The following is a 14,009-nucleotide window of genomic DNA, read 5'->3' on the forward strand; positions in this document are numbered from 1 at the left end:
GAAAAGGAGGTGAGATACACAGGAAAGAGAAATAGGACAAATGCTTATGGAGATATTAGGATTTAGTGAAGTGTTTTTTTTTGTTTTTGTTTTTTAAGGATGGGGAGGGATGGCATTTGTTAGAAGGCAGAAAGGAAGGAGCCAGCTGGTAATGAGAAATCAGAGAATCAAGATTGGGGGAATTGGGAGAGGATTTTGGATGTGATCTGTTGGGGAAGAGGGAGGAGGTGGAATCAAGTGTATATGAAGAGAGGGCTTGGGCGTGGCAAGCAGAACCCCCTCTTTGTCAAAGGTAAAGGAAGAGAGAGCAATATGTTACCAAAGAGTTTTCTAATAAAGAGAATTGGATAAATGGAAGCAGAATGGTGTTAACATTTTCTTTCAAGTCAAGTAAGAAAGAAGATCCTTAGTTGAGGAGACTGAGGGTGGAGAGGAGCTTCAAGAGAAAAGGGAAGGTTTGGAATAAGTTTTGTGGGGAGTGAGACAGAAAAACAATTATGGAGGAATAGAACCAATGCCTAGAGGGTGTGAGGGCTAAGTTAAAGTTGGATACCATGAATTCAGGCAGTTGGGGGACTTTCTTTGACTTGGCTCAGCATCTTGAGAATAGGAACAGAGAAAATGGATGGTAGGTGTAAAATAAAGTTTGGCAAGAGAATAAACCTCAGGTTCCTCATCTAAGATCTCTTTCAGCCAGCTCTACATCTATATTATAGTCAATCAGGAGTTAGAAGGCAATTGTAAAAAGTTAAAATACAACTAATTTATTTATATAATTTCCCTATTCTTTTTATTTTCCCAATTAAGTGACCTGGATGAAAGATTGAGTTTAATGTTGTTTCTGTTGCAACGCTTACAATGGATATCCTAAAATTTTTATTTCTGTTTTGAAAAACTCTAAAAGATCTTTCATATATTTCCCTCAGGACTACAATATTTCTCCACTTTAGAAGTCATTTCTTGAAAACTGTCAATATTTGACATTACAGAATTTCCCACAGAATTATAACTATCAGATGTTTTAAACTCATCTGAAAGACTCAATGAAGATATCGAATGAGGAAATTTGGGGGGTTTTGTTACTGAGTCAGAAAACTCCTGGCCTCTCTTTGAGACCAAATCCAATTTTAATAAGCCTTGACTAAAAATAGTCTCATAAATCTGCAGAATTTTAGATTTGGAAAATGTCTAGTAAGTCATTTAATACAACTCGGGAAACTGAGGCCTATAAAGTTATCTGTGCCAAGTCCTAGAGAGAGACACACAATTCTCTTCTGGTTCTTTCTACTCCTATCTATATAACTACCCCTTCTCAATCTCCTTTACTGGAACTTCCTACCCATATTGCCCTGTAAGTGAGAAGTCACAGCGCTCACCTAGGAGCACAGATTAGAAAGTACCTGAGGGAAGATTTGAACTAAGGTCCAGTACTCTGCTACCTTACAAGAGTTTTATCTCATCAATCCCAGGCCTTTTTAAATTTCCTAGTAGTTAGAACTGTTAATAATAAACTAAAAGTTACTAAATTCTGAGGGGAAAAGAAGGTGTTTGAACTGGCATCCATCTCCCAAGTGGCAGGTTAATGACCTTATCTTCTTTTCCTTTCCATAAGTTTTTCCCATAAATAGTCTTTATTTGCGGACAGGTTCACTTACACAGCTTATCACAACCTTGATTGAGGTTCTCTAATATAATCATTCTGATAATGCCTTGCCTTGTCTTCTAGCTACATCATGCTACATTATACCTTATTCTGGCACCCTCCCTGTGTTTTAGAAGGATGGGTTTCTAAAGATGTAGACTTATACACACATTACAAAAGAAAGGAACAAAAAAGGAGAGGGAAAACTCCAATTCCATTTCAAACATAATCCTCGCTCCCCATTTTGTAGTCTGACTCTGGTTAATGTGGACATTTCCAATAACTTTAATCCTTAAGTGACGATTGTTTAAAAAAGGGGGGGGTAGGAAGAAAGGAGGGTTAAAAAAAAAAAAAAAAGAAGTTTGCGTTCCCATAAAAGACAAGAGGGAAGAAAATGACTTGTCATATCTGACTGGTTCGGAAATATAAAATCCAATTCTGAAGAAGTAGAGATAAGGGAACCACTGTGGAAGTGCCATCAGCTTAGCAAACACTAAATAATGAACAATGCAGAGACTGTCCAGCATGATAAAACACTCTATTAGAGAAACTGTTTTTAAATGAGTGATAATTGTGGCACATCCACACTGAAAGGTTATTGAATTTTTATCTGCAGCAAAGAGCCTTTGACAGGCTCACCAAAAAGTCACCTCCATATTGTACCTCCTTTAGATGAAATTGACCAGAGGGGTTTTCCATATTCTAGCATGTAACAGATTTGTGACATTCACAGTATTTTCTACTTCCTCCCAGAAGCCAGGCAGATATTCTTTGTTTCCACAAAGGCATTTAGGTTTTCATCAGGCTTGTCTTTTTTTTTTTTCTCCCCCTTCCCCCCCTCCGGTTATTCTTCTTTTAATAAAAACTGGATTAAGCTGCTAGTTAAGAACTCCAGTTCAAATCCACCAAGGTTTCACTGACTACTAGAGAGTCAAGATGCTAGTACACAGTATTAGCTGTTATTAATAAGCAACACTGTGCCTGGGAGCCTGGACCTAATATAAGCTAAGACCTGCACCTTATTCACAGATACTTCCTTTTCATTTTAATTGTGTGAATTGCTATAGAGAAGGATATAAAAACAAAAAAGACTTTTTTTTCCTGAAAGTATGAGTCCTGAATTATTGTCCCCAAACAGATCCCTTTTGGAACATGATATTTAAGATTCAAATATTCAAATTAGGTAAGACAAGCCAAACAGCACAGTGGAAAGGGCCCTAGGCTGAGAATTAGGAGGCCTATCCTACCCATGTTCTAAGCCCAGAGCTCTACTCACCAGCTCCATAGCTAAAGACAAGCCTTTTTTTTCCCCTTTGGATTTTAGAGTCCTAATATGCTAAATGAGATGAGACAGACTTAAGATCTTCCATCTCCACTCTTCTATGATTCCATCAGCTCCTGCCTTGCTATGGTCTCGAGGCATTTCATCTATCTCATTGCTCTGTCTTGGTGAGGTAACACTATTAGCTCAGTGTTACATGCGGGGAAACTGGGCCACTCCAGTGAATATAAAATCCCATAGCCCCAATGTGATGGATTGTTTCCTCCTCTGTCTTTTCCTCTCCAACTGCCCAGAGGCCTCAGGTCTCAGAGGAGGTCAGGCAGGAGGAGCCTGACTGCCATTACCTCACTTTGGGACCTTGAGAAAATCCCTGAAGCTCTGTTTTAAACAATCAATTCTTAATTGTACGATGGAGAGGATAAGATGACCAGTTTCTCAGGGTTTGAGGGGAGTGAAGAGATTAAGAATTAATGATTGTAAAGGTGCTTGTGAGTAGAAAGCTCTCCATAAATGTTAAGAATTATTATCATCTTCATAATTCCCTATGGGGACAATAAGTGCACATACCCTCTGGGTGAGCCTTCTCACTCATTACTGGCAGAATGGTTGGACACGATTTTTATCCACTGATAATTAGTTAAGCTTCCCAACAAGTGCATTCAGAACAGTCTTTTAAGTTCCATGCTGTAACAACCAACTTCAAACTATAAACAAAAATCCTACCATGATATTTTCCTAAAGTAAAGGTGAGATTATTAGGAAAATGGTGCATAATAAAAAGATGGCATTGATTCTGAAGAACAAAGGCAGCACCCTCTTCTAAACCAGAGCGTAAGAGTAATGCATTTTTGCCCAGAGTATATGAACAGTAATGATGATAATGAAAGATTATACTGATAGGAACTTTAACAACAGAACTGTATTAAGAAAAGAGGCAAGCTTAGTAACCACTATTTAGCAGCTACTAGGTACCAAGAAAATTATTAGGCCCGAGAGAAGACAAAACAAAGCAGTCTTTGTCCTCAAGAAGCTTACATTCTTTAGGGGGTGGAGTGGGGAAAAACATCATATTTTAGAAAAATATAAAATCAATATAAAGTAATATCCAGAGGTAAGAAGGAGAAAAGGAAGGATGAGCTTTCTGAGTGGAATGTTAAAGAACCTGAGACCCATGAGGCTACGGAGCAGGGAGTACCTACCCAAAGGTAATCACTTACAGAGAATAGTTGGTTGGAAAGTGGAGCATAGGAAAAAAAAGTCCCAGAAAGGCAAGCTGGAGCCAGATTACAAAGGACTTTGAAAACCAAAAGGAGGAATTGGTGTCTTAGAGAAGAGGAAGCCGCTGGAGATTCCTGAAGGGGCTGATATGGCTGAACTTGTAAGCATCCTGAAGTAGGGAATGGCTTTATCTCCTCTCAGTAGCCCTAGCACCAACATGGTGCCAGGAACATGTTGGGTGCTTAATAAAGTTTGTCAAATGTGCGGTAGGAATATCAATTTGATAGCTATAAGAAGAATGGTTTGGGAAGCTGTTTCCCTCGTCCACATGAGAAGTGATGAGGGTCCCAACTAGTGTGGCAGCCATATGAGTGGAGAAGGGTAAAAGTGACAGATATTGTGGATGTCCAATCAACAAGAATTAGCAACTGTCAGGGTACAAGGGAAGAGGAAAAGGGAAGGTGGAGGATGAGTATGAGGCCGGATGATCAGAAGTATGGTGCGACAAGAACACAAATAAGGAGGTTAACAAAGGGTTTGGGGCAAAAGATACCAAACTCCCAAGTTGGAACCAAAAGGAGTCAAAATGCTAGCTCTTTAATTCCCCCATTTTGTGAAATTGGGAAAATCAATTCTCTCTCATTCTTGGTATTATTACCATGTACAGATGAAGAAATTGAGGCTTGGGTGAAGCTGTTTTCCCAACTTTATAAAGCTGGTAAATGGCAGAGTTGGGATTTAGAGCTGGATCTTTGGACTCACAACACCAGTACTATCTCTGCATAAGGATTCTGACTCATGGTGTTTCAGAGGCACTGGAAGTAAAGATTTCTCTAGCTGCAGCTGGAGCTGACGACTTTCTCAATATTCTAAACATGTCACTTACATTTATTGTTTTTAATTCTTCTACACATAGACATTTTATTTGCTTCCATGTCATTTTCCCAGCATATAGCAAACATAGGGGGACCATATCTAATACAAAGTTTCTTAAACTGTGGCTTATGACCTACATGAGGTTACATGACTGAATATGGGGGTAGCAAAACCATGATTTATTAAGTAAATGTTTGATTTCTATATCTATTTTATATACCTATATAACTGAGTTTCCATAATAATTTCTCGGGCAAAAAGAGGTGGTGAGTGGAAAAATTTAAGAAGCCCTGATTTAACAAACCCCTTTAACTTTTGTGGCAAAATATAGCAAAAGGCACATCCTTGGGGGTTCTTTGACTTATCGACTGCTGGATGATCTTGAGTTCTAGCTTTGTTGTTGGCCACGTAGATGCAAAAAGTGAAAATTAGGGAAATTTTTCCTATGAAAAGTCATGTTTCCTTTTCTACTCACTCTGCTTTACCTTCACCCTTGGTCCATATCCTTTACAGCTTCTCTAGCACTAGACCTTTGCCCTATCTTATCCACACAACCTACAAATAAGGTTTAGGGATACCACTACATGTTACTACACTATAAGGAAAATTTCAAGACATAAGTTCTATTAAATATGATTATTATACAAGCCACTCTTTCATATCTTTTAATTAGCTAATCTGAGTTTGCAAAGTACATGCAGAACTTCTTTAAGTGGTGGCTCCAATTTAATTATACTAATGGTCCTTTTTTAGCACCACTTAGTATCAGTACTTGCTAGTCCTTAAAGTTTTCCTTATTTTGGTGCAAAGTTTTCTCCCTTTCCAGTCTCCTCCTCTTTATCCAGCTTTGGGTTCAAACTCAGTCATCATCATCATGAGGCTATTACTCATTAACTTTATAAATATCCCTGGCACCTCCACTAGAATCTATATCATTTGTAAATAGAAATAACACCAAGACTGCAAGAGAATAGGTAATTTATCTTTTTACTCATCTTTTTTGTAAAAAAAATTATCTTTTTCACAATCATAATCAGCTACACTTTTTAAAAGTCTTCTTTCTATTTTAAAATTCCTAAAGACCGGGGCAGCTAAATGACGCAATGGATCTCAGAGCATCAGGCCTGAGGTCAGGAGGACCTGAGTTCAAATCTGAACTCAGACACTTAACACTTCCTAGCTGTGTGACCCTGGGCAAGTCTTAACAACAAAAACAAGTAAATAAATAAATAATACTAAAGACCTTGGATTAATATAGACAATCTTAGTTTGGGATATTTCTCTAAACTTTAAAACCATCTTTTTTGGGGGAAATTTGTGAGATATTCTTTTAAAATGTTAGAGGCTTGCACAGCATTAACACACTGCAGAAGTGCAGAATGATGATGTTGAAGGGCTTGTATTTGGCCATTTTGGATGTGGCAGCTAAACAGATTCTGACAACAAGTGGAAGCTGAGACCTCATCCTATTATAAAGACCTCTAGTTCAAATCCAGCCCCAGACACTCACTAGCAGTATGATCCTGACAAATCACTCCACTATTTAATCTTCTGAAGAAGAAATGGCATACCGCTTCAATATTTTTGCCAATAAAACGAGGCCACGAAAAGCTGGACACAACTGAAGGACTAAACAAAAACAACAAGAATATCTTGAAGAGGGAAGAAAAACAAAAGCATGAGGGAAAAAAGCAACTTCAAACCTCATTTTTCAAATTTAGCCTCAGAAACACCCTAGCCATGTGACGGTGGGCAAGCCATTTAATTTTTATTTGCCTACAGTACAGCACAGTCCATAGGGCCAGAAAGTAAATGACAACAAAGTGTTGAAAGTGTGAAGTGGCTGAAGAAGAACCAGGCAACTTCTCTCATCCAGATAAAAGAAAAAAGTGACTATGAAAAGAGCAAGAAGTAGAGAAGATGGGAGTTTAGAAAGACTCGAGGGTTCCTTTAGGAGGAATGGGTTGGCACAAGGTATGCAGGCCGGGGCATTTGTGTACATAGACAGGACACTTCTCTGGCAAAAAAAAAAAAAAAAAAAAAAAAACAACAACAACAACACCCAACCCAGACATTTAAGACTCAAAGCTAGAAAAATCCATTCACGTCCCAGTTGAGGCTTAGCTGGTAATCAGTAATAATGTCAGCCATGCAGAAGGAAATAGAGGACCCCAGATGTTTCTACTCAGAAACTAACAAGAGAATAACCATTATTTCTGTTGTCAGTGGCAACAACATTTTTATAAGAGTCCTCACAATGGTCAGGACACTGAATACAGGGACTCCATACATTTATTTTTCCTCAACATACATTTCATTGAAATTTTATATATGAACAAACTTCAATTAAGTCTGAAGAATAATAAGGATGAATCTTCATAAAATTACCACTCAGTGATTCTTTCCCCCACAAAATAATACGATTAGCTCTGAAAAGAAAGACAGCATAGATATATATTTGGACTTTAGAAAAGCATTTGATAAAGACTCATAAAAATTTACAAGTAAAATTGGTTCCAATTAGTTTGGATGAGGACAAAGTCATTCAGCTTGACAATGGACTGAAAACTCATAAACAAAAGCATAATGCTAAATGGTGATTTTCTCAGCAAGCAGAAAGATAATGGAATTAACAGATGACACTAAATTAGAAGGTATGGCCAACAGCGTTAAGAACGGAGAAATAATAAAAACAGACCTGAAGAGGTTAGGTATAAGAAGAGGAAATTGCTAAATGAATCAGCTTGAGAAAATGAACAAGAATAGAATAGGAAAAGATTAAAGGCACACAGAAAGCCTAACTTTGGAAAGAAGATTACAGAAACTAAATATGTACAGCTAGGCTGAGCAATGACTAAAGAGTATCTGATAACAGTCTACAAATATTTGAAACTTGTAAATACCCGAGCAGGAAAAGAATTACCATACAAGGGGCTTTAATTAGTAATAATCAAATGGAATTAGGAGAGGGAAATTTTTGTCTAATGATTTAGGGAAAACAAAGCTAAAACTAGGTGATACCTCAGGGGATCCTGTCTAGGCAAATTATTACTGTCAATTGTGTAGCTAGGTAGAAACACATCAGTGGGTTTGTACTTTAGAATTCATTAATCACTAAAGTACAACAAAAGCTCTCACACTGAATGCTAAGGTAGAGTTCATACTTAAGTCTTTTGCGAAATCTTAGGTCAGACAAAATAGGAAGTCATACAGTCTTGATCAGGAGTAACTATAGATCAGTTGGATCTTTTCTCTAATTTCTAGGGTGATGTTTTGTAAAAAGTTTCACTTTCATCTAACTGGTCTGGCATTCTCAGTTCTTGATATTGAGAGATTTTATGCCTGATAACAGGTTGAGAAAGGGTAAGAAGCCATTTTACTTTTAATCAGATTCAGTTGAGAGTAAATCTAAGCAGCACCAAGCCAAGGTAGTTTATAGTTTGTGTGTGTGTGTGTGTGTGTGTGTGTGTGTGTGTATGTATATGTATGTGAAATAATGCAGAAGGAGGAGAAAAGAAAGGGAAGAAGGACCACTGAATATTTATTTAGGTATAAGGTTCTTCTCCAAGGAGATGGGAGCAGCTATTGGTCCTATAAGGAATAGTCACATGGATCCACAAGAGATGAAAGATCACTCAGTTAAAGGTCAGGTAAAGAGATGTGTGACTTTATTAAGAGACTGGGTAATAGGGCAATTCTTTGTTGACTTTATAACAGTAATAGGGAGAGATCTGCAGCCTTCCTACGGCATCTGTCTAAGATTTGATAAAGAACCTCCTCAAATGTTTAAGTTCTAATGAATACTATCTACTTTTGGTGACATACCCAAAACACTCACAGGGATTATGATGTTGTGGACAAGAAGCTGAGGCCCTCGGGGATATAGATATGTCCTTATAGTGTTAGTTATTGAAGGCAAGGACTTCAGAAAGAAAGACAGATCCATAAAATGAACAGTTGTTGGTTCCGAAGTTCAAGATGGGGGAAGTTAAGTAGTTAGGCAACAGTTTTTGTGGAAAACAAACAAAAAACAACAACAACCATATATATATATATATATATATATATATATACACACACAGAGAGAGAGAGAGAGAGAGAGAGAGAGAGAGAGAGAGAGAGAGAGAGAGAGACACATGGGAATTTTAGTCGACTTCAAGCTCAATGAGTCAGGAGTGTGCCAAGGCAAACACAAAGGTTAATGCCATCTTGGGTTGCATTTAGAGAAGCATAGTTTCTATGAATAGGAACATGAATAGGGACAATACAGCCCCACTTCATTCTGTGCTTCTGACTTCATTCCATGCTCAGTTCTGGATGCCAGAGTTCTGGAAGACACCAATAAGCTAGAAATAATCAACTAGGATGGTGCAGGGCCTTGAGGTCATGATCCATGTGGAATATTTGAAGGAACTGGGGAGAGGGGACATGAAAACTGATAGACTTGTTCTACTTGTCCACAGAGGATATAACTAAGAACAATGACAGAGTTTACTCCCTAATAATTAGAGTGGTTTCAAGTGAAATGGGCTCCCTTGGGAAGTGATGGACTCCTCTTCACTGAAGATTTTCACATAAAGGCTGGGTGAGTATTTGGTGGTTATCGTGTAGAAGGGATTCTTTTTCAAGTTTGGGTTGGATCACGTGGCCCTTACAACTTAAATTCTAAGATTCACAGAATTTTCAGATTTTATGCTGTTATAACAGAGAGAATACCCATCAATTGTTTTCCATTTCTGAAAATGACAAAATAGAGGAAATATAGATTTAGCATGAAGCACGAAGGTATTAGTCATAGGCAAATTATAAAATTAATCTTCATTGGTGGGAAAGATTAAATATCAAAACAGCATATCAAAGAAGTTTACAGGATCTCTACTCGTGATAAGATTTAAATAAATTATCTAAAACAGATGGTTAATAAAGTATGATCTTGTCTGAAGAAGAAAGGAGGACTAGCTGAGTTCAAGATTGCTTTCAGCAATATGTTTCTATGAATATTATCTTTAAGCAAGTGAAAGTCTTTAAACAAAATTATAGCATAAAATATAAAAATTTTAAATGTGACAAAATTTTACTGGAAGGTGGTCTCCCATCTAATTTCTAGGTCACATTTATGTTCTTGAAACATTTCCTAATGAAAAACATTAAGTTCAGTATATTTTCCAGACATTATTAAAGAAGATGCAGAATTATCTGTTCTTTTCCTGACAAACTTTATCTACATCAGAAAGGAAGAAATGTATAAATCTGGGGTTTTATTTATTATTAAATAGCATGACTGTTGAGCACTTTTCTGATTATCAAGTCCCCAGAATTTTTCACATTTTTAGTGTATAGACACACATACACATGAATACACAGAATTGCATGTATATGAAAATATTAATAAAGGAAACCAGGGTAAGAATTCACTCTGTGAAGTAATATGAGTGATACTACAAAATACGGCCTAGAAACTGGTGGACTTTTGGCATGGCTCACATAGTAATGATCAACTCAAGAAGGAACCATTAAGGGCAGCCAGAATAAAGGAAATAAGAGTTTAATTATGGATCATTGTTAAGGACAAAAAGTTATAAAGGTGATTTGCATTTGGACAGATTGGAACTGAAATAAGCATGCAGGAAAGATAAACAAAATAAAAAAAGCAGATAATATCTAAGAAAAGGCACTCTATTCTATCCCTTGCTCAAGGCATGTCCACATTTTACAAAAGTGCTTGGTTCAGGTTTATATAAATGATTTCAGGTGAGGGAGAATCCTTCTTTTAGTCCTAAAGGGAGGTTTGACTACCCAAAATGATTTCTTGCAAATGTCAATTTGTATCTCATGGCGGATGCCCTGGGAAGGCAAATTTCCCTTACTGTAAGTTGAAAGTTTGGTCATAATGTGGCATAATATGGGATTCACCCATAATCATCATGGGATCATAGATTTCATGCTGGAGGAAGCAGAGTAGTTATCAAGTCCTATCTTCTCTGAGGCTCAGGGAAATGAAAGCCATTTACTCAAGATTACAGAAGAAGTAGAAAAGACTGTCTTCAAAGCCAGGTCCTTGGGAGGGGAGGGGGGTCTACATCCATTGCTCTTTTCTGCCTATAAACTACTAGGATGCCAAAGGACAGAGAAGAGAGCATGGGTTGGACCTGTAAGCATGATGAAGCAGAGCACTGAAGCTATGGTACAGCAAAGACAATAAAAGAAGTGATTACAGTTCACTTGGGGTGTTCCACAGTGAATATCAGAATGATGACAGTTACTTAAATCACTCACTGGGTGGAATAATTACCTTGAAATGAACAACTGAGAACATACTACTTATGTTATGAGATAGAATTGAGCACATCAGAAGTGTTAACAGGTTTGGTAGAATAGGTCTTTGTCAGAGTCACGCAGGTGATTAAAGGCATGAATTGGACGTCTACTGCACTAGTGACATGAATACAACAGGCAAAATTGTGCAATTACAAAGTTGAGCATTAGCTCAGAAAGCATATCTTGACATTTGAAAATAGTTGATTCTAGGATAGCATGTGTGAATCACTCGGCAGTTAGCTATAGAGGTTATCCACTATATTGCTTTGTGGAGGAGTTCTAGTCCAGAACACATCAAATTTGGAATGCTGAATTATTGGAAACACTAGGTAATTGTCTCCTCGGGACAGAAGGTCTACAGATGAGATGAGCTCTTACAATTACTGATGTTAAAACACCCAAGTAGCCCTTGCATTAAAAGCAGGAGAGATGACAGGAGGTTGACATTAAGTGTTTATTTCACAATTAACAAAGGGCCATAAGGCCTTTTCTGAAATTTATACTTGGGTGCTCAGATTTAACTCTTGCCTATATTGCAATATAGTTTCCAACATTATAGAATCATAAAGCAGTCCTTGGGAAGTTCAATTAGCAAACATCGAGCTTTCAAGCAGTACTTTCGGACAGCCTGAAATAGATATATGTATTCTCTTCTTAAGGGTCATGAAGGGAAGATTATATGATTTCCTTTAGAAGTTGTTTTTAGAGTCTCATAACCTTGGAAATCACATCAATCATACACCTTTTTTCTACTGAAATTTAAATCGTTTTCTTTGGTCTGTCTGGCATTCCCCACTGAAGAAGTGGAGAGCTGCAGGCCCAAAGGCTAGATATAACTAGCTTGCAGAAAGTAATCCCATTTTGAGAAATTTCTCTATCTATAGCTACTGCAGCCTAAGGAATTATTTTCCTCTGCTCAGCTTCTATGACTATCTCATTGAAAGGAGGAACACCTCTTGAACTGTGGATAATCAGCTGACCATAATTTCAAAGGAAAGTTTAAATGACCAGGCAATGTGGGGTAGTAAAAGACTGTTGTCTTTCGAATCAGAAGTTAGTGCTTGACTCTCAAGTCTATCAACTGACTGGCTATGACCATGATACTTCTATTTACCATACAGAGCTATTATGGAATTTGAAAGATATGACATATACAAAGTACTTTGTGAATAAAGTCTATAAAATGTCAGCTATTATTATCATATTACTAGTACGATAATTTATTATGAAACCTAAATCTAGGAAATAGCAAGTTATAACCAAAACACTTTATTTCTAACACTCTTTTAACAATTTATCCTAACATTCACCTCAGAATCAACCTTTTCCTATCTCTTTGCTCTTTCTCTTCTCTTTAAGGAAACAGCTTGTAGTAATCTTCTTTGATTACTCCCTCATTTCTTGTCCAAAAGAATTACTTTTTATCCTCATTTCCAACTTGATTTCTCTTCTTTTCTAGATTTCCTGACCCCCATTTTTCCAACGAATTACTTTCTATTAAATACCTACTACAATGTATTGTATCAAATAGTTAAACATAGCACTTTTGCTCAAGCTTCTCTTTTTAAGTTACTGTGGCAAGATGTGGCAAGGATGAACGTAGCTTTCTACTCCTTAATAAGAATTTATTTCTGTGAGATGCTATAGTTTGGCCTGTTCCAAGACATATTTCTGAGGTTTAGTATAAAAGGTGCATTAAAACATATTTCCTTGGAATGTTACATAAGGAAATAGGGATTTGAGTTATTTTATTAAGATCAGAAAAAAAATCTGAGAACAAAACCAGAATTGTTCTTCAATTCAACCTTTATAAAGTGCCTATTAGGTGAAGTATTATTTCTGTATGCATGCATAATATACCTTTATGCATATAAATATGCATATTGATATATATAGAGAGATGGAGTGATTCAAAGTAATTTCAAAAGTCCTAATACCTTGAAAGGAATCAAGAAAGACTTCATGGCTTTCTCACAGTTTGAAGAAAGCTGGGAATTCTATAAAGTGGAGTTGTTTCTAACAAACAGAGCAGACCACTGGCCAGGGCAATGTTACCTGAAATCAGCACATCTAAATAAAATTACCCCCTTTGGCCTTTTAGTCATCCTCTAAATAAAACAATCTATATTAGGCACTTACTTTGAGATGCTGAAAGATTAGAAAAAGCTGACTTTGTTCGTCCTGCCAAACCACTCCAAGCTTTCATGCATATTGGCCAAAGCTTTCAGGTCACTGACATCACGTAGGATCTCTTGTTGCGGGATTAATTTATCACCCAGGTTCCCAATTAGAACTTCAGATTCTTTGCCAAAGGCTGCCCTGCAACACAAATTGAAAACATACATCACAAAATAGTATGAGAATTTTAGAAACGGGAAAATACTGTGTAGTTCAAATCTAACATGCTGGTCTTACATCAGGCGTTGCTATCATTCTCCTACACTGCATCATTACTGCCTTTAATTTCCTTTATAAGAATTCCATTAAATGTTTCTGTTTAAAATCTTTTGTTTTAGGTTCAAATACTTTGAAGTGCATAGTTCCCAATAAGAAATATCTGTTTGTGCCAAAAGTCTGAGATAAGAGGATCAGGCTATTCAAAAATGGATTCAACTGAGATTGAGAATTGATTAATTGATAAGTTAGTTAATAAAGTTTATTTTCCCAATTGGA

General features: G+C 37.0%; 1 protein-coding gene across 1 annotated transcript in view; it reads right to left on the reverse strand.

The window, feature by feature from the left end:
- Positions 1–14,009, reverse strand: part of EXOC4 (exocyst complex component 4) — a 911,913-nt gene that overhangs the window by 120,025 nt on the left and 777,879 nt on the right. The window contains 2 exon segments of the mRNA XM_074267888.1: positions 13,476–13,524; positions 13,526–13,655. Coding sequence (XP_074123989.1) covers positions 13,476–13,524; positions 13,526–13,655 — 179 coding nt within the window.

This window comes from Sminthopsis crassicaudata, chromosome 5 (genome assembly GCF_048593235.1).
Source record: "Sminthopsis crassicaudata isolate SCR6 chromosome 5, ASM4859323v1, whole genome shotgun sequence".
Classification (NCBI taxonomy): Eukaryota; Metazoa; Chordata; class Mammalia; order Dasyuromorphia; family Dasyuridae; genus Sminthopsis; species Sminthopsis crassicaudata.